Source organism: Anabrus simplex, chromosome 4 (assembly GCF_040414725.1).
Source record: "Anabrus simplex isolate iqAnaSimp1 chromosome 4, ASM4041472v1, whole genome shotgun sequence".
Lineage (NCBI taxonomy): Eukaryota > Metazoa > Arthropoda > Insecta > Orthoptera > Tettigoniidae > Anabrus > Anabrus simplex.
Genome location: NC_090268.1, coordinates 56,773,931 through 56,800,949, shown reverse-complemented (window position 1 = coordinate 56,800,949; position 27,019 = coordinate 56,773,931). Strand labels below are relative to the sequence as shown.

Sequence of the window (27,019 nt, the reverse complement as noted above, 5' to 3'; positions counted from 1 at the left end):
GTGTTAAAATTTTGCAGGCATGAGATACTAAACTAATAGTGCGGTAGTTTTCACACCTGTCAGCACCGGCTTTCTTGGGAATAGGTATAACAACATTCTGCCGAAAATCGGATGGGACTTCTCCTGTCTCATACATCTTGCACACTAAATGAAATAACCTTACCATGCTGGTTTCTCCTAAGGCAGTCAGTAATTCAGAGGGAATATCATCAATTCCAGGTGCCTTGTTCCTATTTAGGTCACTCACAGCTCTGTCAAACTCTGACCTCAAAATTGGGTCTCCCATTTCATCAGCATCAACAGCCTCTTCATGTTCCAGAACGAAATTATCTACATCGTTACCTTGATACAACTGTTGGATATGCTCCTGCCATCTTTCTGCTTTGTCTTCTTTCCCTAGAAGTGGCTTTCCATCTGAGCTCTTAATATTCATGCACCTAGATTTCCTTTCTCCAAAGGTTTCCTTGATTTTCCTGTATGCAGCATCTACCTTTCCCAGGACCATACAGCCTTCGACATCCTTGCACTTCTCCTTCAGCCATTCTTCCTTAGCTACCTTGCACTTTCTATCCACTTGATTCTTTAATCGCCTGTATTCTTTTCTGCCCTCTTCATTTCTAGCATTCTTGTATTTTCGTCGTTCATCAATCAGGTCTAGTATCTCCTGAGTTATCCACTGATTCTTAGTTGATCTTTTCTTCCTTCCTAACATTTCTTCAGCAGCCCTACTGACTTCATTTTTCATGACTCTCCACTCTTCCTCTACTGTGTTTCTTTCGGCCTTTTCATTTAGTCCTTGTGCAACATGTTCCTTGAAACGATCCAACACACTCTTTTCTTTCAACTTGTCTAGATCCCATCCTTTTGCATTCTTTCCTTTCTTCAATTTCTTCAACTTCAGATGGCATTTCATGACCAACAAGTTGTGGTCAGAGTCCACGTCTGCTCCTGGGAAAGTTTTGCAATCCAACACCTGGTTTCTGAATCTCTGCCTAATCATAATGAAGTCTATTTGATACCTTCCAGTGTCTCCAGGTCTCGTCCACGTATACAGCCGTCGTTTGTGGTGTTTGAACCAAGTATTGGCGAGGACTAAATTATGGTCAGTGCAGAATTCAACCAGCCGACTTCCTCTTTCGTTCCTTTGTCCCAATCCAAATTCTCCTACTGTGCTACCTTCTCTTCCTTGGCCTACCACTGCGTTCCAGTCTCCCATCACAATTAGATTCTCGTCACCTTTGACATATTGTATTAAATCTTCTATCTCCTCATATATTCTTTCAATTTCTTCATCATCCGCTGAACTAGTAGGCATATAGACCTGCACTATTGTGGTGGGCATTGGTTTGGTGTCTATCTTGACGACAATAATTCTTTCACTATGCTGGTCGTAGTAGCTTATCCGCTGCCCTATTTTCTTATTCATTATTAAACCAACTCCTGCATTACCCCTGTTTGATTTCGTGTTGATAATTCGGTAGTCGCCTGACCAAAAATCCTGTTCTTCCTGCCAACGTACTTCACTTATACCAACTACATCTAACTTTAGCCTATCCATCTCCCTTTTCAGATTCTCTAACCTACCACAACGATTCAAACTCCTAACATTCCACGCTCCGACTCGCAGAATGTCAGTATCCATCTTCCTGATGATCGCCCCCTCTCGTGTAGTCCCCACCCGGAGATCCGAATGGGGGACTAGTTTACCTCCGGAATATTTTACCCGGGAGGAAGCCATCATCAGTACATCTTTCATACAGAGAGAGCTGCATGTCCTCGGGAGGTGGTTACGGCTGTAGTTTCCCGTTGCTTTCAGCCGTGTAGCAGTATCAACACAGCTAAGCCATGTTGAGTATTATTACAAGGCCGTATCAGTCAATCATCTAGACTGCCGCCCTTGCAACAACCGAAAGGCTGCTACCCCCCTTTCGATGAACCATTCGTTAGTCTGGTCTCTCAACAGATACCCATCCGATATGGTTGCACCTGCGGCTCGGCTATCTGCATCATTGGGACACGCAAGCCTCCCCACCGCGGCAAGGTCACATGGTTCGCCTATACGGTCCCAATGTCAGAATGTGATCTTAAAAAAGAATTGAACAATATCCGTATGATCGCAAAACTCAATGGTTACAATAGTTCTTTCATTGAAAGTATTATCAATAAATACAAACATCGTCCTTTAACCACTCTGAAAAAAGAAAAACCAAAAATTTCTTCATTTTCTACCTTCACGTTCAATAAAGATATTTACAAGGTCACTAACGTTTCTAAAAAACATGATGTTAAAATCTCCTTCAAAACCAACAATAATAACGCTAATGTCTTACACAACTCATCATCTATTAATAGAACTGACCCTTTTTCAAAATCTGGTGTATATAGGTTCAAATGCAACAGCTGCAATTCTTCTTATATCGGACAAACAGGAAGAAACTTTAAAATACGATACCTTGAACATGTCAATGCCCAAAAACACAATAAATTTTCTGCAGTTGGTCAGCACATGAATGATTGTAATCATAAATTTACTGACATTAAACAAGATATGACAATTCTCAAAATTATGAATAAAGGACCCCTCCTTAACATAACAGAGAATTGCTTTATAAATTTAGACCAATATTTCAATCCCAATTTCAATCTCAATGACATTTCCGAAAAATCAAACATTCTTTTTGACCTGCTAATTCAACTTTTCAGACAATCAAAATCTAATATTAAAGGTCCGATTGTTCATTCTGTTTTTAGCACTTTTCTTAATCATTCTTCCATATTCCCACATCCCTCAGCCCCACCTTAAAAAAAAAAAAAAATCCTTTGATCCTTACCTACCTTCGTTTCTCTCTTCAGCTAAATAAAAAAATCCTTTGATCCTTACCTACCTCCGTTTCACTCTTCAGCTAAAAAAAAAAAAAAAATTCTCAGACCTTTATTTTCCTTCCTTCGCCTCCAAAAAAAAAAAAAAAAAAAACCTTTGATCCTTACCTACCTTCGTTTCTCTCTTCAGCTAAATAAAAAAATCCTTTGATCCTTACCTACCTTCGTTTCTCTCTTCAGCTAAAAAATAAAATATAAAAAATAATAAAAAATAAAAAATTATATATTCTTCTCCTGCCTTCATTTTTCTTCCCTCACCTCCTCAAAATTTCCTTTGATCCTTTCCTACCTCCGTTTCTCTCTTCAGCTCATCACATCACGCTTGAGTTTTCCTTTTGACATATTAAAAAAAAAAAAAATCTTACTGTCTTTTATTCAGAATCAAATTTATGGTCCGCATTGAACTGCGAATTTATTTCCACCTTTATTTAACTCCATATATGTTGCTCCACCTCGTGAAACATCCATCGTCCTTCAAGATTCCAGAAGCAGAAGAGCTTTCTCCTAGCATCATACTTCGCATCGTCTATTAATTCTGGTTTATGAACATCTTGAGAAGACTATGTTACGATTCTTTATTTTCAATCAATCTCTGAATGAACAACATTATCGCTTAAGAACCAAGTTTTTTCGATTTCCATTTCCACAATTTATACAACGCACGGGACTTTTTTAAGGATCTCTATTTTTTAACATAATATAACGCTTCTCTGGTTTCCTAAGCCTCCACACGCAACTATTGCCATGTTCAAAAAAACTGAAGAGCCTTCCAACATCCATGTATTTTGATGTCTATCAATACCTTATAAAACACGACGTAATCTTCTTCGATTATACAACAGCTAAGAAGAAGCCAGCATTCAACCTACTATTCTTCTTTATTGCATCATTTAGTGCACAGTGGTCTTTTATAATATACGGCGCACCGAACTTTACATAAATTCCGCTCAGTGCTTCGTCAATTTGGATGAGTTATTATTTTTAATATATCTCTACTCAACTTCCCACTTGGTATGTACCTTTAAAGAGACTGTACTTGTGTTTACATTGTTTATGTTTTCTTCGATCTTTGACTTACTTCAGGCTGATGATGACCTATTACTAGGTCGAAACTAGTCCCTATGTAATTTTCATTTTGTATTGATAAGGTGGACCAATAATAATATATTATTTTCTATTGAATTCATCAATGTATTGCAGCTTGTGGTGGGCACATCCTGTATTGATTCTTGTCCAAACTTGCGGTCAGAGGGACCTGAAAGTGTAATCATCGAATCACAACGGAACACTCGTCCTGCATGTTCAATTGCAGCAATGTAGCTCCACTCCTTCTGGGTGTTTCAATTTCCATTTTCTTCAGTGTATTTTCAAAAATTTAAGGTCATCTTATATGAAAGAAGAACTTTGACTTCACTGAAAATCAGTACAGAAATAAACTTGGTGCCACATCTGACATGAGGATTCAATTTGACATCCGTCACCTTCATCTTGAACAAAATATGTGACAGTATAAAAATATTATGTTGAATTTCCATGTCAGTATTTTTACATCTTTTGATATCTTTGGTTCAATTAATATTGCTTTTTTTTTTTTTTTTTTCACTTAAGCTAAATGATCACACTTGCATAACATACATAACTGTTCCGCACACAAACCAAAATGTGTTGCATGTAAAAACAATAATGTACATGACTGTTCCAAAGATAAACCAACATGTGCTGCACATAAAATCTGTATTAGAGAGTAGAAAGGACAAATTGCACAACACAAAATCTCTATATCAATTAGACTTAAAAATCTAACATTATTACTATCAGACATATTTTTCTGTGTTAAATATAAGTTGAAATTTTCAACGTATCTTTAATATCACTTCATAAACTTGTAGCTCACCATATGTAGGCCTACAGCTGGGAGATTTTAAGAAATATATTTGTCTACGTAATTTTGTATGTATACATCCATCCATTACCTTTCCTGTGTAGCTGCCAAAACTTGAATTGGAATTGGAATCATCATCATCTTTCTTGGATTTCAAATCAATCACAGGTGCAAGTATAACACCTGACTTCCGATGTGATTCTCGTTTCGGCTGAAAAAGAGCAATCAACATTAGGAAACAACATTCTTTACTGACCACAATGTTATTATGCAAGATTCAAACCTGAGATATCGAAATAAACTAAGGAAAATACCATGTTGTACAATCATATTTTACCGTATCCACAAAGACGCACACGAAATGCTGTCAGTTAGTACAGTTATTTATTCACATCTATTTACAAATTAAACACACACATAATCTTAATCACTGCTGTCACTAGCAAAATACACACATCAACAAAGCTGCCATTTTTAACAAATGCCTATCACTTCAACATGGAGACTGCACCCACTGCATGTCAACCACAAACACGTGTTCACCAGTGAAACTCCGACTACACAATAACTCATCGTTACCATCAAGATCACCTCCTTATATATGTGTCTGGCCAGGCTTCTAGAAAGCTACATTACAAAAAATACCTTCTTGAAAATTCTCAAGTACCTAACAACATGATTATAATGTACATAATATTCTAGCATGATCTAGTGCCATTCTAGAAGTTACAGTGTGTTTCGAAATACCATAGTGGATTACAATTTGTGTATATACAGGTAAGAATAAATTATATAATATTAATTTACAGGTATTTACATTAACTGAACTCATTTAATATTTATGTACAGCACATGTTTCATGACATAACCTCACACACAATACGATCATTTGACTACGTAGATAATAATAATAATAATAATAATAGTAATAATAATAATTCCATGGGTACTAGAAGTGAAGAAGGATCTGGAAAAAGCCCAGATAAACCCAAATGACACCGCGGACAGAAACCTTTATAGGAAAAAAATTAATGGATGGAAAGTGCAACCAGAGAACGAAGTGAAAAAGAAGACTGGAGCAAAGTGGACAGAAGAACGAAAAAGGATCCACGGAGAAAGGATGAGAGCTGTTTGGCAACTCAGAAAACAGAATCGTTAGAGCTTTGCGTGATCCATTGGGTCCATACGCACATAATAATAATAATAATAATAATAATAATAATAATAATAATAATAATAATAATAATAATAATAATAATAATAATAATAATAATAATAACAATAATAAATGGATGTACATCACAAGTCATAATAATAATAATAAAATAATAACAATAAATAATTCAAGCTCGATACTTGCATTATTTACCCAAGGGTGAGAGAATACTGTTTTCAAGTTATATCTGTTAATCACACTTGTGTCAATTTGATACCAGCAATGCAGATTTTTAAAATTTCTCAATCACATTTCCTTCATCTTATTGTTAATCCTGTGCCTCAGTGTCCAGGTGTTTAAGCTTAATTTCCATATCTTTACAACTATGAGCAAGTAAGCATAGGTCATCGGCAAAGTCCAAATCTTCCAGTCACTGAGTAAGATTTCACTGGATTCCCCGTTGTTGATTCATTGCGCTTCACATGACAACATCAAGAGTCATAAGGAACAGTATGGGTGAAAGTAGACAGCCTTGTTTCACACTAGTCTTAACTTCAATTGGTTCCGTCAAATGCCCTTTATGTTCCACCTGGCATGTATACTTATCATAAATGCACTTAATCAGACTGATGATCTTCTTCGGAATGCCAAAGACCTTCATTGCTCTCCAGATCTTAGCCCTAAAAATGAGGTCGAAGGTCTTCTCAAAGTCAATAAAGAGCAAATAAAAAGATGACTGGTATTCTGCTGATTGCTCTGCAATTATCCATAAGGTATTGATCTGATCAGCACAGGAGTGGTCTACTGTTTTCTTAGCTTACTGTCCACGTGTACAGTTTGATCCTGTCGAGAATGGCTCGGGAAAGAACCTTGCTGGGCACAGAGAGCAGTGTGATACCATGCCAGCTGTCGCCAACCAACAGGTCTCCTCTCTTCAGAAGTTTGATAAGCAGCCCTTTGTTTCATTCTTCTGGGAAAGTCTCCTTTTCCCAAATAGCAGAAATCAGTAGAAGCAGTAAATCTGCAGATACCTCTGGATTTGTTTTGAGAGCTTCAGGTATGGCATTATCCAGTCCTGGAGATTTGACATTCTTTAGGTGTTTGATGGCTTTTACTATTTCCTGTTTTGTTTGTGGCTCACTGCTGATCCTTCGGTCTTCTGGTATCGCTTCATCCTCCTGTTCTGGTTCGGTAATCCGGTTCAGAAATTCCGTAAAATACTCTCTTCATCTGCTCTTCCTCGGAGGAAAGAAAATTCTTGAGTACCTAACAACATTCTAGAAGTCCATTTACTACCATCAAATTTCTTGTTGGCCAATTGTCTTGTGATGGTATAGACAGTTCTTACATCTCCTACTTCCGCTGCATGCTCTGCTTCTGTGGCTAGCTTATTAATAAACATCCTTTTATCCCTGCGAAAGCAACACCTAACTGATTGACTGATAACAGCGTATTCCTTGTGGGTCCTCTCTTTAGCATTTGTTGTTTTAGCAGCATTTTTCTTGGTTTTAGCGATTCTTCTCTCTTCAATTAAGTTCCAAGTGTCTTGTGAAACCCAGTCAGATCTTCCTTTCTTTTTTACTCCAAGTACAGCCTCACAGGTTGAGTTGAACGCTTCTTTGGCCTTAGTCCAAAGTTGGTCGATATCCTTGATCTCTTCCTGCTCCAGTTTGGCCAGCTCTTCGTACTAATTTCGAAGATCTATTGAAAACTCTTCTTTGACGGTAGTCTCCTTCAGCCTGCTGATGTTATATTTCACTCTACCGTATTGACCTGATCATCTTGCTGAAGTTATCTTAATGCATACAGTTGCTGTGACTAAACGGTGGTCACTACCAACGTCTACTCTTCTTCTATTTCTCACATCGAGTAGAGAGGTGCACCAATTCCTCTTTATGGCAAAACGGTCAAATTGGTTTTCAGTCCTATGATCAGGAGAGACCCATGTGGGGCATGTCATAGAGAGAGTGAATAGCTTTTGCTACCTAGGAAGCATCGAAATGGTGAACAGAGGGGCAGACGAAGATGTGACCAGCCGTTTGAACAAAGCTAATGGTGCGTTCGCAACACTCCATCTCACATGGAGATCTAAAGGACACAGTATGAGAACAAAACTGTGAATCGTCAATAGCAATGTCAAGTCTGTGCTGCTTTATGCATGTGAAACCTGGAAAATGACCAGTTCTTTGACACGGAAGATTCAGATATTTGTAAGCAAATGTCTTAGAAACATCTTAGGGATATACTGGCCAGAAGTGGTGTTAAATGAGGAACTGTGGAAGAGAATGTGCCAATTACTGATTGAACAGCAGATTAAGAAAAGAAAGTGGCAGTGGATTGGCCATACACTGCATAGACCTGATGACAGCATAGCAAAACAAGCTCTCGAGTGGAATCCCCATGCGCAGAGGAGAAGAGGAAGACCTACGATGACATGAGGAGATCAGTAGTGATAGAGAGTGAGCAGCTTGGGTATACATGGGGAAAGCTGAAAAACATGGCACATCACAGAACCAGATGGCAAAACCTTGTCTCGGCCTTATGCTCCTCAACAGGCGTTTAAGGAATTAAGTAAGTAAAGTAATGTATGCCACTGTTGTTTTGCTCTACTGTAACAAATCCAAAACCTGAAAATTTACCCAAGTGTTATTACATGAAAATTATATTTCATTCATTGTCAGCCAATTGAATAATTATATGATGTGGCCTCCAAACATCTGTAAGCAAGATAATTATAGAATAGTTCTTTTCTTATAAAAACTTCTTACGGTCTAGGGCGATTCTCTGCCAATAAACTCCAGTAGTTCTCCGTGTGTCCTTGTCCCATCGGTCCAGTGGTCTTCCTCTTGGCCTTTGATGTTCTCTAGGATTCCATTCAAGAACACGTTTTATAGACCGACAGTCCTTTCATATATCATAGAAAAAAATAGAGATCCACCTGATCAATACTTATTTATTAAATTTTTTTTTAAAAACAGAACCGGTTTCGACTCCTCACAAAGTCTAATTTTCTTTACGGAACAGCAGTCGACGGCTATTACTAATCAACTTCTCTGACATCGCATTCGAATGTCGACGAGAAAGCTCACAAGTGCGCATAGCTAGAAAACGATACCGAAGGACGTATTTTGTGGGAAATGCTTCAGTTTTCTTATTCAGTATCACATACTCTAATTTAACCGCGTATGTACCATGAAAAAATATATCAAGCGCCAGTCTAAAAATGATATAACCTTCTCGCTTTAAATTTACATAGGAATAGCATTACCGAAATTTAACCAGACACGAGAAAATATAATCTAATCTCTGAAATTAGTGATGTGCTCTGCTATATCTTGAGGTGTATCGCATTCTTACTCAAATTCAGTGCAGAGTATTAAAATTAAGCGATCTTTTACTTAGCCTTTGTTTCTAATGAGTTAACAACTATCAACCACGTAATTTACATTTTTGTTACGAAAACATGTTCTCTTTCATTTCTGATTTTCTTTACGGAACGGCAGTTGACAGGTATTACCAATCGACTCCTCTGACATCGCCTTCGAATGTCGAGAGAGCATGCAAGTGCACATAGCGAGAAAACGATACCGTTCCGAAGATGACTGACTACATTTTGAGTCAAATGTTTCAGTTTTCTTATTCAAACAGCGTCACCTAGCCTAAGTTAACCGTACTATTTATGTATCATAAAAACATTTTTCAAGCACCAGTAGAGAAATTATAACATTCTTGCAATAAATTCACATGATAATAGCCTTTCTGAAATTTAACCAGACATGAGAAAATATAAACTTTTTGATTACAATTTGTTTTACGTCGCACCAACACAGATAGGTCTTTTGGCGACGATGGGGTAGGAAAGGCCTAGGAGTGAGAAGGAAGCGACCGTGGCCTTAATAAAAATATAAACTAACCTCCAAAATAAATTATGCACTCTGCCATATCTTGAGGTGTATCCCATTATAACTTAATTGCAGTATTTAGCATTAAAATTAAGCGATCATTTACTCCAGCCTTTATTTTTTATGAGTTTACAACTGCTATCGGATAAGTTATTTGTGCATTTATTAGGAAATCATCTTCTCTTTAATTATAATTTTTTCTTTATGGAACAGCAATCGGCGGGTTTTACTAATCGACTCCAACATCGCCTTTGAATGTCAACGAGAAAGCTTGCTAGTTGATATAGCGAGGAAACGATATCAAAGATGATCGATCGCATGCAATATAATGGCTAGGTGTATAAATATCGGTGACGGAAAAAAATCGTGCACACTTAATCGCTCGTAATAACGGATGTGTCAGTGATAGGGCTCTCGCTGTAACCGAAGGATAATACACAGTTTAATATAGGAATTTTGAAGGGGCAGAATAGAACTGGCGTTATAACGGGATTCTCGTTATATCCCGTTCTCGCTATAGCGGACTTGTACTGTACTTTATTACTTTGTGACTCCTGATTTGTTTCTTGGTCGTTCATTACTACTTCCTCTTGTTGTTGTTTGTCTCCGTCTTCATCCTGCTAATCACCGCTTACTGACTGATCAAGATGTTCAACAATTGGCAAGTCTATCATGGTTACTTCAGAAGGCAAGAAATCATCTTCAGTGATCACACGAGGATTATATGGATGAATTCCTGTGTCTCAAAAATAAGCTACAGCTTTTCCAACTGTTGCCATTCTCTCAAAGGCCATGCGAAATAGACCAGACACTTCCATCTGTGTCACAACTCTCCCTGGATTACTGTTAAACCATTTTTCTACTTCTTGACAACAGAATTCCTTCAAAGGGGCAAAAATCTAATGGCTGCAGCATATGACTAGCATGGAGTGACAAAGTCAGTAGTACAATGTTGTTTTGTCTGCAGAATTCTACAGCAGAAAGTGAAGAGTGTGATACAGGATTGTCCAGGATTAACAAAACTGGATCATACACAGTTGGCTTGACATGTTTGGCAAAGTGTTGCAGCCAGACTATGAAAAACTTGGAATTCATGTAACCAGATTCACTCACGAGTCCAAGAGTTCCTGTGGGAGCATTACTGTGGAGCTCTGGCTTATTATGTTTACGGGAGAAAATCAAAACTGGTGGTATGAAACGTCCTGTTGGATTCACACAACAAACAGCAGTCATTATTTGACCTCTCTCCGCAGATTGTATTTCCTTCACTGATCTCTTCCCCTTTGTAGCAACAACTTTGGCAGTCTTGTCAGGAACAGTCAACATGGCAGTCTCACCCACGTTGAAAATGAGAAGAAAATTTGTACTCCTGTAAACATTCCATAAGGTTCTGAAAATATTTGTTAACTTGCACCTTTTTGAAAACTATTGCGCGTCCTAAGCTACAATGTTCATGCATTCTTAAAGAAAGACCCGAATCTGCAGGAAATCAATACACCCATTCTTTGCCGGCAACTTTTAGCTCATTATTAAACCGATGCTGCAATCCATTCTTCACAACAAACTCATAAGGCACTTTCATTAACGTCTTGTGAGTCATTCCATAAAAGCTAGCTTCCAGATCTTGAACATGCTTCTTCAGCTGTGCTTCCATCCCTTCACTGAACACCTTGAATTAGCTATGGTGCCCTAAAATTTTAAAAAAAGTATAATCAGTTTTAATGCAATGTTTTATAATTTAATTGACATTAAAATCTCTATTTATAAAAAAAAGTTAACTGTTTCTGCTCACAATTTAAGTCTTTCTAACAGTTGGCAGCAACCCTCTGACTAGTCCCCTCATTAATCAGTCTTCGCTTCATCAAACTGTGCTTGTGTGAGACATGATTTGTCAGTTTTCCTTCTGTATTTTCCCATATTTACTGGGCGAGTTGGCCATGCGGTTAGGGATGCGCAGCTGTGAGCTTGCATCCGGGAGGTATTGGGTTCGAACGCCACTGTCGGCAGCCCTGAAGATGGTTTTCCGTGGTTTCCCATTTTCACACCAGGCAAATGCTGGGGCTGTACCTTAATTAAGGCCACGGCTGCTTCCTTCCCATTCCTAAGCCTTTCCTCTCCCATAGTCGCCATAAGACATATCTGTGTCGGTGCGACATAAAGCAAACAGGAAAAAAAAACCTCATATTTTATTTAAACTGCAAGAAATAAATACAAATAATACCATATATAAAATGATCCCATAAGGTCAAAATAGATAATTATAAGATAAGGCACCGTAAACTGAGTATCTCATATCAGCAGCTGTGTGGCAGCCAAGTGTACGCAAAATTGCCTGGCAGTTTGATTCACAGTAGATGGCACTAGTGTTACTATCTGTAAGTGCAAATAACAAAATTCCAACCAACATTAATAGCATTCTACACAGTATTTAAGACAAAACGGTACCATTATTCTGGACAACTCAGGGGCTTATCTTACTACATTTGGTAAAAAGTAATGTCTTACCTTTTCTGAATTATGATCGCACAGATAACACATCCAAGCTGCTGAAACCATCTTTAATGTAACAAATCACCACAACAGACTCTCAGCTGTCGACCAGTGATGCCAACAGCTGAAAAAATTGACAGCATACACTTACACTCCACCACCTTACATCTGTTGCTGGGACTCATCTATTACCAATCATTTTTGTTTTTGTAAGGTTTATGGCCAGGTCCCCTTCTCAACATGTCCATGCAAGGTTGCTGACTAAGAGCTGGAGCACTTCAGCATCATTAGCCAGTAGTACGATGCCATCCGCAAATCTCAGGTTGTTCAACTTTCTTTCCATTGATTCAGATTCCCCTTTTGTGCCAATTCACTTTTGACACAGCCATTTCTAACTAGCTGTGAATGGCATGGATATATAGGATCCCTTTGCGTCACACCTCTTTCAATGGGGAACTCCTCTGTTGCTCTGTAGACATCTACAAAGACTGAAGAGGTTTCACAGATGTTACCGAGGACTTTGATGTTGCCTGTTTCTATGCAGTGCTCAGTTAATGCTTGTATCATGACTACACGACTGACAGTCATATGCCTTTTCAAGATCAACAATGGCTAAGCAGAGAGGCAGCTGATATTCAGTTGCTCCGCCAATAACTTCCTTAAGGGTGAGGATGTGGTCGATTGTACCAAATCCTCAGCAGAAACGAGCTAGCTCGATTGGCTGAGCTGATGGAACTGATCTAGTTTGCCAAAATCTTGATAAATACCTTGTAGAGAGCAAAAAGCGGCAGATAGGATGGTAGTTCTTAATGGTGTATATGCAGCAGAATAATTTTTGCTTTTTTCCAGGATGGTGTGTTTGATGCTTTGTGTAAACAGTAAGTGAAGATTTAAGCTAAATAAATTATAGTGTCCTCACCAGTAAGCTTCCACATATCAATCAAGAGTCCATCATGCCCAGTAGCAGTTTGCTTTTTCATGCAGTCAATTGCATGTTGGACTTCAGAAGGAAGTACTTCGGGAACTTTAGTCACCTCATCTAGATTAGGCACTCTCCTGTTTTCCGTGACTGGCACATAATTTAACATAGCAATTTCTAATGAAGTATAATATTTCATCCTTGTCAGAAATTTGGTCGTTGTCTCAATCAATTACTATTATTTGCTTCTTACTGATTGTGAGCATTCATTTAGCTGTTTTCAAGCTTGTCTTCTCTTCCAGAGTCGCTCTTAAAATGTCATTAAATTTCTTACAATCTGCTTTCATTCTCTTCTGTAAATCCCTGCAAAACTGGGAATATTCTATTCTGTCAAAGCTAGTTTAAATTTTCATTTCTCATCTCTTTTTCAAATAGGTTCCTGGTTTCATCAATGAACTTCTTCTGCTGCCTGTTGCTATTGCACAGCCTACCAACTTCTTCGGCAGTTGTTAATGGTAATTCTGCCAATTCCTCTTCCCCTGTTTCACCTACTTTTCTGTGTAGGACTCACTGAATTTTTCTTTGTTATCATCCAGATTTTTGAGAACTACTGTATTTTTCTTTGTTCTTATGAATTTGTGCCTTTCTCTCATATCTGAATCCTTGCCCCTACTATTATATTTAGCTTAAGAAAAATTAATTCAGGATGTAAAATAACCAATTGGATACCTAGACTTATTTGGGGGTTCTTTATGGTTGTTTAAAATATTCTTTGTGAATCCAGAACTGCAACCTGCTTCAATTCCTGTCCCTGTTGATCCTGCTGGGATATGACCTTATCTGAAGTCTCTCCTCCTTTGTGAATGGGTTGCCAATAGAAATAAGCCTGTTTTCAGTAAGCGGTTAATGCTGACTACAATTTCTGTATAATGCAAATGTCATTACTTCCTGAAATGTGCCATAATTTACTGAACATTTTTTTCAACTAAATCACTGTTAAATGCCCTTGAAAAGACAAAATGAAATCCAGAAGATAACAAATACTTAATATACTGAACTGCTGAAGTAGTAGTCAACAGGATGGCTTTATGTGTCTTTACTAAAAAAAATCCATCTGCAGCTTATTCAGGATTCTATGATCTGTACTACGTATGCCGGACTCTTTTTGCAACCATAATAGCCTCTCGTCATTCTTTATTTTGATGTATGTTATAAATACTCATATCATGAATATGAAACCACTTTTTATTCATTTCAGGAAGTTTTAGCCACATTACAATCCTGAAAGGCTTGTGTTTTAAAATGCATAGAATTGTCCTTCATCAAAAATTCCACAGCAGTTATGAGCTCAGTAGAAAATACCTCTTATGCCCTTTTCACATTCATGTTTTTAATTTGGATGGTGTGACAGGTTTCTTAGTTAAAATGGAATAGGCTTAATAATTTCTTTGGACTGCATTTCATACAACTTGTTGACATATTCTCCACGTATTTGTTCTGATTCATCTGTCATTTTCTATTCTAGCAGCGTGATTCTGACGTTCTTCAGGATATGGCATTGGTTGACAGTCAGAAACAAAGGTCTGCCTTGGTCTTCTGGTTGACATAATCTGGGTTTTATTTCCTGTCTGTTCAATAATCTTCTTACCATATTTGCGTTTATTCCATCTGTTTTATTTTGACAGGTTTAAAACTCTACTACCCCAGAAAGTCTTTTATAGAGAAAAATACATCACAGAAATTCTGTAACGAGTAGACAAGCTGTATATCACAAAGCACAATAAATTATTTGCAAGAACTGCCCTGTTCTCTTTTTTTTTATCTTGCAGAGGGCACCTCTGGGGAGGCAATATCATTAGGGCTCTGACATAGGCCTACTGAGAAGTGTCTTTGCGACCAAAAAAAATTCTTATCATGCTGTAACTGTTGCTTGATTGACATTTCAACAACAACAACAACAAAAAAAAAAAAAAGAGCACAACATTATTTCAATGTAATTCATTGTTCATATTCTAATGAAAGTTTCTCTTAACAAGATGTGCCATGGCTGTCTCACACGATGTATCTCCAATGTAGCATACTCCTCAATGGCAATTTAAACAAATTATTCCTAGCATTAAACGTACCCTTTCAGGAAAACCTCACAGTGCTTTACTGCATTTACAGATCATCTATGTGATTTCTTGCCATAATTTACAACTTGCTCTAAATTAAATGAACATTTTTTTGTTTGTATGGTCATGCTCGTTTTTATTAAGAATACTTTTCAGAGGTGCATAATACTCATTATCATACTGTTGCATTTGTCTCTTCTGGTAATCCAATTACATTTCTAGTTTCTTTATTTTCATGTTGGTGAGTTACAGCTTTAATTGAAGAGAAGACATGTGCTTTCTGGCTCAAATAAGTGTATTTTCATCATTATTTTCTGTCTGAACTTCAACAGACTTGCTAATATTACTCTCAGCCCAATCATTTGAGCTTCACTTGATGTTTCAGAAGATTTTTAATTCTACGGTTTCAGCAGTAAAAACATCACTTTTAGCTGCAATATCCACTGTTTCATCATCTCTCTCTTTTTCTTTTTCTTCACGGCTCTTGTCACATTCAGTTATATTTCTTCATTCCGGATTTTGTTCAGGAACTTTATGAGCAGGATAATCTTCAAATGTTCTGCAAAAAGAATTGTTGTTCAATTTAATTATCAGTCCAGGATGAAAGTTGGATTGAAGAAAATGCCTTCAGCATACATGAGAGTTCTTGATTCTAAATTAATAATAATGTTATTTGCTTTACAACACACTAACTACTTTTACGGTTTTCAGAGACATCGAGGTGCCGGAATTTAGTCCCGCAGGAGTTCTTTTACATGCCCGTAAATCTACCAACATGAGGCTGACGTATTTGAGCACCTTCAAATACCACCGGACTGAGTCAGGATCAAAACTGCCAAGTTGGGGTCAGAAGGCCAGTACCTCAACCGTCTGAGCAATTCAAGATCATCTGCATATGGAAACAATATAACTGCTGGATCAGCAGCAGTGACTATACCACTGATGGCATTCGCAAATAGAGTGACAATCAATACCAAACACTGTAAAACTCCATTTCTTTAAAATATTATTGTGAATATGTCCTATCAGATAAGCAGGAGATGGAGGGACAAAGAATTTGACATCAATACTAAGAAGTTACCTCAAAATTTCCATAGATTTAAGCCTAACGCCATGTGTTGCCACAGGCTTTCATAACACCCAAGAAAACAGCAACTAAGTACTGCTTTATGAGAAATGTGTCTTGAATGGAATTCTCAAACTGTGCCGGATGCTTGAAAGCCATGGAGATACTCGGATAAGTGAGCTCTCTTCTCTACTTGACACCATACCAAGCATCGATTCACCAGTCTCTACAGGAACGTGAAAAGGAACACATAACTGGATGAGCGCAATGACAGGTCAGTACAGGAAGAAGGAGCAATAGAAAGAGAAAACAAAGACAAACATGAAAAAGCACAAGGACAACCTCCACATTTTCTTACACTGCCATCTTCAGATACAGGTGGGCAGGAAGTAACTGGGTATTGAAATTGACGTACAACATTTATGTTTGTAGAGTTATTAATTTGAAATGAATACAGTATGTATACTGTTATATGGCAATATGATTGCATACCTTACAATTCCATTACATTTAGATGTAGGCACCTGTGGTGTCAACCAATCTCCTCAAATGACCTGGAATGGAATCCATAGCTTTCTGAAGGAAGTTGTGTGGGGCGTTGATAAGAACTTCCCGAATCCATGCTTCCAATTCGTCCAATGTGCGAGGGTTTATCCGGTACACCTCTTCTTTTGCCCAGTCCCACAAAAAAAAAAAAGGTCAAGCGGTGTAGGGTCTGGACTTCTTGCAGGCTATTCATGTGGTCCACGTCTCCCCAGCCTACATCCTGGAAACTTCTCATCCAACCAATTCCGCATGAGATGTGCAAAGTGAGGCACTGAGCCATCTTGCATGAAGATAATGTAGACGGTATTTTCCCATCCAGATAATATGGGCCAAACGTAATCCTGAAGCATTTGAAGGTAGTATTCCCCGTTCATTGTGTCACGCAGGAAATGTGGGCCGATGACATTTGTAGCTCTTATTCCACACCACACGGTCACTTTTGGACAAGACTGCATCTTCTCCACCATAATTCCAGGATCCTGTACTGCCCAGTAATGGCAATTGTACTGACTGATGTAACCTCCCACATGGAATACAGCCTCGTCTCTGCAGAGGATGTTGTAAAACAACTGAGGAGAATCTTCGTGCCAACCCAACATCAACTCCCAATACTCCATTATACGATCACAGTCTTCTGGTGATAGCTGCTGCACATAATGGGGTTTCTATGTTCAAAATTTGAATTCTTCACGCAACACCTGACGCACAGTGTGCCTTGTGAGTCCGGTCTCACAAGCTGCCTGGAGTACTGATTTCCTCGGGCTACGATTGAACACATTCTGCACAATCGCCACATTCTGGGGACAACCTGTTTTTGCTGCCTCCTTTACCAAACCTGTGGTCATTAGCTTCGTGTGACAATTCTTTATAGCCTCCGGACAAATTGTCGCATTCCTTCCCTTCTGGATTCCCATGGAGGGAATTAGATATTTTTCACCAATAGACCATGTCAAAAATATATCAGATGTAAAGCTTTTCAGGCGTTTGCTCTATTAACCAGTGTTTTGTCTTAGGTCTGACACTGACTCATCAGAGTGGGATGTGTCAGACCCTACCCACTGACGCTGGGGTGTATGCAGGTGAACTTATCAGAAGCCCTTATAAGAGGCACAGTCTGATAATTGCATACGGGAGATAAATCTCCACAATGGAATTATTGCCCGCCTAGCAATTCCGAATGGAAAATTCTAAATTCCGATGGAAGGAATTAGATATTTTTCACCAATAGAGCATGTCAAAAATGTCAAAAACATATCAGATGTAAAGCTTTTCATGCGTTTGCTCTATTAACCAGCGTTTCGTCTTAGGTCTGACACCAGACTCATCAGAGTGGGATGTGTCAGACCCTACCCACTGATGCTGGGGTGTATGCAGATGAGAGCAAACGCCTGAAAAGCCTTACATCTGATATGTTTTTGACATTTTTTCCTTCCCTTCACCGTACACCACCATCTCTGCACAAGAACAATCGAATTCTACACCTCATAGCATGAAGCAGTCTGTGCTCGTTCTCTTACTGTAAGGTGATCGCAGAGGTGCCAACCTAAGAAGTGGGTTTGAAGTGGGTTTCTAACTCGCACACCGCCCCCCTCAAAACATTTACGAGTCAAATCCAAAGCACCCCGTTTGCCTTTTCCTACAGCAATCTATTTTAAAGTACTGTATATCATATTACACAATAACATTTCCTCATTACCTGTTAGTTCTGTGATAAAACATTTTTTGTAGCTTGTTTCACACCCAATAACTGCTTTTCAGTGTAAGTTTTCTTGAAACATACTTCCCCTCTGAGATGACATTTTCACCTTCAGAACCATAAGCGATTCCAGTGTAGGTGTACTTAGTATAGGCCTGAATTCTGTCTGATTTTTCATAACAACACTGAAAACTCTTTCTGTGGGGCATAAACTGTGAGGTACACTTAGTACTGCAAATGCAACATTACTTAACGTTTTATAGTTAATTTGTCCACTTTCATTTTTAAGCTCTGCAATGTTGACCCAGTTCTCATCAATGTTACGTTCACGTACAATATATTCAGGGAAGTGTCACACTGGTAAACTGCAAATTCCTCTTCAAGTTTGTCAAGTTTACTTTCCTTGACCAAACTTGGGAATCTTCGAACAAAATATTCAAGAGATGAATAGGAAACCTTTGGTCTGAGAGAGATGTCTACAACTTTGGCATGATGAAGAAATTCATCACCAAGGGGAAATTTCCTGATAATGTAACTGCAAGCTGCCCTATAAAACTCTCTTACAGAATTATAAACATCTCTTCATCACAGTCATTATCTGCTGTTGCTCCAATTTCTAAGTCCTCATTGGCTTTCTGGTATTTCCTCCTCTTGAATTCAACAATCAAAAGGGAGGTAGACTCTGAGTGAATAGAACATGGATGAACAAATCTGACCAATAGGTCAGTTAAAAGATGAGTAAGTTTCCTCCTAAGAAAATGTATGGCTGGAGCATCTTGTTGCAGAAATAAATTCACTGAGTTAAAGACAGGAAGTGTACTCTGAAGAAAGTAGCAAATCAGTTTTGTGTGTGAAAGATTTTACAGTTTCAAACTGCTTGGTGCTTTCATTTTTATGAGGGGGCTCACTACAAAACATGAGTGTCAAAGCTTCCCACTGCTCAAGAACTCGATTAATAGACAGAAGAAGCGAGAGCCAACGGGTACTGACATATTTCAAAATTTTGTGACCCGCTGTGTCACAAACAGCCTGATATACTTTCAACATGTTTTGCGTTTTAGAACTCTTATCAAGATCGTAATATAACTGAACCAGAAAGTTCTCTACATTGACTGGTAATTGGGCTGCTGCTTTCTACGCACAGATGTGTATGAGATGACACGAACAACCCGGGGCATAAACAGAAGAATACCTGTCCTTCACAAGTTTGGCAACACCTTTATTTGCCCCTATCATTGTGTATGCATTGTCAGATGAAAAAGAAATGCAATTTTCCCATGGAATGGCTAAAGAAGATAATTCACTACTAAAGGGTATGCATTGTCAGATGTAAAAGAAATGCAATTTTTCCCATGGAATGGCTAAAGAAGATAATTCACTACTAAAATAGCAAACATTCCCTCACCTGTATTGCCGGTACTCTCTAACAATGACAATAGAAGAGTTGATATTTGGCCTCTCTGAGCATTAAAGAAAGAGACAACTATAGGATAAAGTTTAACTGCATTTGAATCCGTACTACCATCAGTAGCCAAAGAAAAAGGCGTTATTTGTAAAAATTCACTTATTTCCTTTTTTGCCTTAGATGCCATGTATTGAACTAAAGCAGAAGTTTTAGTTCTTGCACAACCATATTTCTGAGATATTTTAGAGTCAGGGAACATTGATCTAAATAAATTTCCAGCGTGGTCTGAAACTGATAACAGAATATTATGTCCAAAAAAAATTATGTCAACAGCAATTCGGCATTTGTCACCGTAGCTTCATTACTTTTTATGAAGAACGATGAAACAGACTGGTTTCGTAATTTTGATTCACCGTATGTGTGATGTTTCTTGGATTCTATGTGTCTTCTGCAATCATCTTGTCCACCATGAGCCACAGAGAAACACACACTGCAGAACACGTGGTTTTCACTAACACATAAAGCAAGTAGGCATGGCCATTCCATTGTGTAACCGTCTCGATATTTCTGTAACACTGCTGTCTTCTTAGAAGAAGATGCAATTTAACAATTGCTGCACTTCATTTTACAAAACCAATCACTTCTTTTCGAATCAACGACTAGAATAATTGGAATAGAAACATGCTAAATATACCACTCGCATCTATGCACACAACAGAGAGAATCCTCAGATTTGGGCAGCAATCGCTATAACACTAGGTCGTGTACACGAAAACAGTCGCAAGGCAACGGAGTATAAACACTATTCCAGAAAGATCGTGAGGCAAACTTCCCGAATCTGAGGACCGCCATTTCACGGAACTTAACAGAGAAGTCACCATAGGACCATTGTAAATTAACAGTTCAACACAACCTGTTACTAAAAATAAAAAAGCAACTTTCAAGGAAGATAATCAACACAACAGACAATTAATAAGAAACTTGAAGACTGTTATACACATCGATTTTAACATAAACAAGATCAAGCCACCTAGTGTTTTCACAAAAAGTGCCTAATTATAGACGTTTTAAGATTTTTTAAAATATGTTCAATTAGAAAATAAGTTTTTTAATATTAACGTAGACACAAATTGTAATTTAAGTACCCTTTTACACACCACATCACTAAAATCCCCCCCTTAGACTCCTTCCCACCAAAAAATTTCAAGCGCTTTAAGCAAAAGGCCTAGTTATAAGTTCTCGTGGGAAAGTAATTTAAGATTTTAATGTACTTACTAATCAAATTGTTTCATCTAAGCTATTTAAAGACACCTGAAGATCACCACTAAGTGGTCGAAACAGATCCTGTATATCATAATGTTTATACAGGGTGAAACGTAATTCGCGCACTCGGGCGTCACAGCGCGACTCTTCACATGCCAGCAATAAAAAAATGTCTCTTACAAAATTTCGTCTTGCGAGTATATCCGGCAGAAAAACGACGTTCAAGAGTAGCAATCTGGCAACACCGTAACCACATGTAGAGTAACTGCCTCTGTCAGCAGAAGTTAGTCGTACTGTACAGTTGGTGCAGTGGATAGAGTTTTGGGTTAGCATGCAGGAGGTCGAGTGGTCGATCCTGGGTTGAGGCGTTTGTTTTTTATTTCGTAAATGTGGTCCAGGTGGTATGGTATCTGGCATCTTAATCGTCAACAGCGATTGCAGTGGTTCCTCTAGAAACCATTTGCACTTACATACTACGATCCTAGAAATGGACGAACAGTCGTTTTCATTGGTCAGCTTTGAAAGGCGCCCTTTCCAAGTCATGGGCGTGAATTTATTCGCACCACTTCATCTACTAGATGCGAAACCTGTTTGTTTCAGCTGTCTATTTCTTATTAGTCTAACCAGGTATTTGTTGTTTCAGCGTTACAAAATGTTGTCAATGTAGGATGCATGTGACCTCAGAAACGGTGTCTTACTGTATTACAGTAGGTAATGTCAGATGGAAATTAGCAAATAAAAAATGTGCCTCAACCCAGGATCGAACCGTCGACCTCCTGCATGCCAACCAAAAACGCTACCCACTGCACCAACTGTACAGCACGACGCGAACGTGCCAACAGCGGTAGTTACCCTACATATGGTTACAGTGTTGCCAGATTGCTATACTTCAACGTCCGTTTTCTACCGGATACACTTGCATGACGAAAATTTGTAACAGACATTTTTTTATTGCTGGCATGTGAGGAATCGCGCTGCGACGCCCGAGTGCGCGAATTACGCTTCACCCTGTATAATCCTGCCAAAAGGGAAGAAATAATTTTAAATTAACTTGTTTCATAATGTGCTGATCGTAATGCCATAATCGCGAAGTGAAATCTGTAATCATTACGGACAATCCATAATACTTGGGCACCTCTGCGATCGCCCATCTTTGTTATTGTTCGGTGAACTGCCTCTCGCGACCACCATCAGTACTATGCAGCATGAAATATGACTATCCTGTCTAATGTTCTGTATGTTTGCGCTATTTCCCAATATTAATCCATCGATATTAAAAACTAAATGCCTAGTTACTTTCTGCTCACCCTGGACACTCATCTCTTCTCAGCCCCCAACAAGTTTGTTTATGCTTTTCAGCTTCACCAGGAGAGTGGCATACGCAGTCACTGAAGGGCCATCTTGGCAGATCTGCAGTCTTGACCCGGAAGGGTAGGCCTGAAGACTGAAGATGGTAAAGCGATGGCTTTCCTAGCCCAACATGAAAGATAGGATGATATTTGAAAGTACTGAACTATACCAGGCTTCTGATGATAGATTTACAGATACCTGAAAGAGCTCCTGCGAGACAAAATTTTCGGCACCTTGTCTTCTCTGAAAAGCATAAAGTTACATGGCTGGCGTATCTGATCTCGAATATAACCAGACTGAACCGGGGTCAAACCTGCCAACTTGGGCTCAGAAAGCCAGTGCTCGACCTTCTGAAACCCTAAGCCCAGCTTGCGTAGGAGTTTAGTCCACATCTGTAATGATGGAGGACATGCAGCATGGATGATATATGCCATTTGCTTTAAACTCTTATACACTGTCGAACTTAGTACAGTGTTTGTGTTTTCTACATACCTTACCAAATCACACAGGCCAACACTGATATCGATCTCTGAAGAAACAACAGAGACTGTAATTGAAAGTGTCACATCACTGTGCGGGGAAGTTTTAAAAGACGGAACTTATATCATAACAGTCTTTACCAGAAAGAAGAAGGTATATAGACATGCATATGTTCTGAACAAAGTGATTACTACCCAAGAATTCAAGGTTGCAGGCCTCAAATCAATATCAGCAGCAAAGGACACTTTTGTTAGAAATGACACAGACAAATGTGAAATTTTGGTTGAGGATGTTTTGTATATTATATTTGCCCCCACCAAAGTTGGTACGAAAGACACACCTCGTTTTAGATTTTATAAATCCCACTTGACAGATGGCTAAAAATCAGAATTTTTGTAAGACAAGGGACAAATGTTTGTTTTATTAACATGCACAAGTAGTCTAGGCATAAATGTCAATTGTGAGCTCATATAGAGCTAGGAAAATATATGTGAAAATATAGTTATTACTTGATGTAGGTTAGTTGTTTTTGACTTATCAAGTACAACTATGGTCAGCAGTGTAAAATAAAGGCACATCCAAAGTTACCCCACTTAAGGGTCTAACTTTGGACACTCTTACTTTTAAACTTTACAGGCATAAAATGAAGGCATAAACTTAAACATTACATATATTTAATGCAGTCTCTCATTAAGAGTTTGGTACCAATAACTTTATTTTATCTTTCAAATTATAAGGTTAGTAGGCAGTTTAATTTCAGAAGTGTCCAAAGTTACCCCGCTTAACGGTACATGCTGCTTCTGTCTCCAACCAAGAATGGAGTCAATCCCTCAGCCACCATACCTTCGGAGACTGATGAGATCTCAAAGGTTAAGATCTCTATGTAAAAATGGTCCAAGAAGATACATATATATATATATATATATTTTTTTTTTTTTTTTTTTTGCTATTATTTGCTTTACGTCGCACCGACACAGATAGGTCTTATGGCGACGATAGGACAGGAAAGGCCTAAGAATGGGAAGGAAGCAGCCGTGCCCTTAATTAAGGTACAGCACCAGCATTTGCCTGGTGCGAAAATGGGAAACTACGGAAAACCATCTTCAGGGCTGCTGACAGTGGGGTTCGAACCCACTATCTCCCAGATGCAAGCTCACAGCTGCGCGCCCCTAACCGCATGGCCAACTCGCCCGGTAAGAAGATATGTTCAAGTCACTGAAAGCCCTATCACAGCAGATTTTAATCTGATTGCTATTAGGCCCATATCCTCATGCCATCTTTCATTGAAGTAGTGAAAACATCTGTTATTGGAGGCCTACCTTTGAAGGAATCTGTGTTAAAAGCAAGAATTGCTTCAAAGAGCAATTGTGCTAAGAGTCTGAGCCTGCCTTTGAGACAGCCTGACTTTTGACCAAAAGGAAGCCTCAACTGGCTAAAACTGTTCAACCGGTGCAGCAGTGGGGGAAGGCTAAGTGCTCCCTTCTTTGAAAGGTTGAAAGAGTCGCTCCAAATCCATTAAGGTCTGCTTCATTGAATGGGATTTGAAGTGCCCTTCTCAGCCCATCTAAAGAAGAAAATAAGGTGGGGACAAAAAGTATATCTCCCAGAATGCTCTCTTACACATTCTGCGAAAGGGAAATTTTCAGCCTTCTCTGAAGGAAGACTAAGCTTTTGCACCTGCTGCAAGACCAGTGCATTAAGGCCACGGCCGCTTCCTTCCAACTCCTAAGCCTCTCCTACCCCACCGTCGCCATAAGACCTATCTGTGTCGGTGCGACGTAAAGCCCCTAGCAAAAAAAAAAACTATGTTTCTGATATCTTCTGGTTACGGTACACAAGCCGGCTATCTCCAGTTCACTCTTAGGCACCGTCATATGCTATTAAATATGTTCATTAGGGTACAAGGAAAGCGTAGAGGTGCGAAAAAAATACAGACCACAACTTACCTGAGTCTGGACTGCTTTCCGTAACTGCAACTGTGACTGCAGTAATTTTATACCAGATGACCACCCTGCAACTTGCTCGCTTTTTTGCTTAGCGTCCATATCATCATAAAGAGACATTATTTTACGACCTGGTGGCTGGGTATTCTCAAAGATAAATTACAAATTCACAAACACACACGCTTTGAGGTTAGGTGCACAGCAACGACATCCTCTCAAAACTGAGACTTAATGTAGGGTTATGTAAGAGCCATCCCATGCATGCAATCACTAAATTATTCTGTGAATCAGAATCACGCACATAAAGATAGGATAAACTAAGAAATCAAAAACGAATCACTCCAGTCTTTTATTCATAAAAGTAAATAAAACTCGATCGTCTCAATTCAACGCTTGCTTGTGGGAGTTCGATGTTCATTTGTTTTTGTTTTTAACTTTTCTGAATCACACACACGAGAGCGCACGAGAGTGCATGCCTGGTGCGTGCACGCAAATTCCTATGAAGTGAACGTAAACATCAAAGAGGATAACATAAATTAAGCATTAAACATCTCTGCGAAGCAGTCATAAGCAGGGCAGCCTCAGTTGCATTTTTTCACCCAATTAAGGTTTGGAGGCGGGGAGAGCGGCCATGGTTTTATGTTTGTTAAATAAGTCTTCAAGAAAATCTAGGGTTTTATTTTAAGAAATGACAGTATGAGAATAAATTATAATTCGTATTTCATCTGCGGGCTCTTATCTTATGGCTAGTGTGGGGATGATCCTCCTTGCATCTTTCCTTGTCCATATGCCGGTCGAGTGACAGGTGTTAATACTTTTTTAAGTAGTTTCTTTGAAAAATAATGTATGTGTGTCTACCGCTTAGTCGCGGGGTCGGTGATGAAACGGCCGGATGTCCTTCCTGATGCCAACCTCAGTTTATGAGCTAATGAAGATGAAATGAATGATGGTGAATGAAATTGGGTAAGGAGATGGAAGGAATCGGCTGTGGCCTATGAATAGGAACTGTTCCGGCATTTGCCTAGAAATGGGAAACTACATAAAAACATTCTCAGGACAGCCGACGGTAGGGTTCGAACCCACGCGTCTCCCGAATGCAGAGCTTGACTCCACTGCCGTATTACGTTAACACGCGCGGTCAGTCCTCTCGGTTAGAAGAATGTCTACCTAAGGGAAAATGATCGCAGTTATGCAAAATTTCACAAGCCTTTTGAGGAAGTATAAATCAATCGCGATTGAACTGCATTTACGGCAGTCACCTTTAAATAATTTCAAAGAATTTTTACATTTATCAGACATCTCCCTTGGTTAATTATTCCCTAACTCCTCTTCCTATAACATAATATTTGCCCCGATTTGTCCTCTTCAATCCCTTTCCTACTTTTTAAAAACACTAGGCTATAGGTAGAGCCCTGCGCAGATATACAAAATAATATCCGCATCTGCTCTTCCTTCATCCACACCCGCATCCGCGAATGGTCATCCGCATCCGCAAAATGGTTATCCACTGATAATTTAAATATTATTTAACTACAGTATATTACACCCAAGGTATTGAAACAGATGGATCTGTTAACATAATACCATAGGCCTGACACCTGGCACCAGAACCCCTACAGTCGCAGGTTTATGAGGGATGTTCTCTTGCGACAACTATCGACGTAGTGACCTTTGTTCCTTTCTTCCATTAATTGCGGAAATGAGCCAGTCAGGCTAAGGTCAGATTTACGGCTTTATGGTTTCAAGGCTCTTTATATATAATTGCTCTTCCATACCAATGTCAAGGGACGCCTAACCACAAGCAAAAACAAGAGTATACCTGAGTGAAAATCAATAAACGTAATTATTTAGAAATTATCAGCAAATTTATCCGCACTGCCATACAGTTCGTATCCGCCAAGACACTAATTTCGCGGATATCCGCATC

General features: G+C 38.8%; 1 protein-coding gene across 1 annotated transcript in view; it reads right to left on the bottom strand.

Annotated features, from left to right (window-relative positions):
• The window catches only part of Spf45 (splicing factor 45), a 99,934-nt gene extending 74,359 nt beyond the window's left edge, over nt 1-25,575 (bottom strand). The window contains exons 1-2 of the mRNA XM_067146197.2: nt 25,096-25,575; nt 4,854-4,973 (exon numbers count right to left, since the gene is read on the bottom strand). Coding sequence (XP_067002298.1) covers nt 4,854-4,973; nt 25,096-25,212 — 237 coding nt within the window. The 5' untranslated portion in view covers nt 25,213-25,575. The remainder of the gene's footprint in view (nt 1-4,853; nt 4,974-25,095) is intronic.
• Between the last annotated feature and the right edge of the window lie 1,444 nt (nt 25,576-27,019).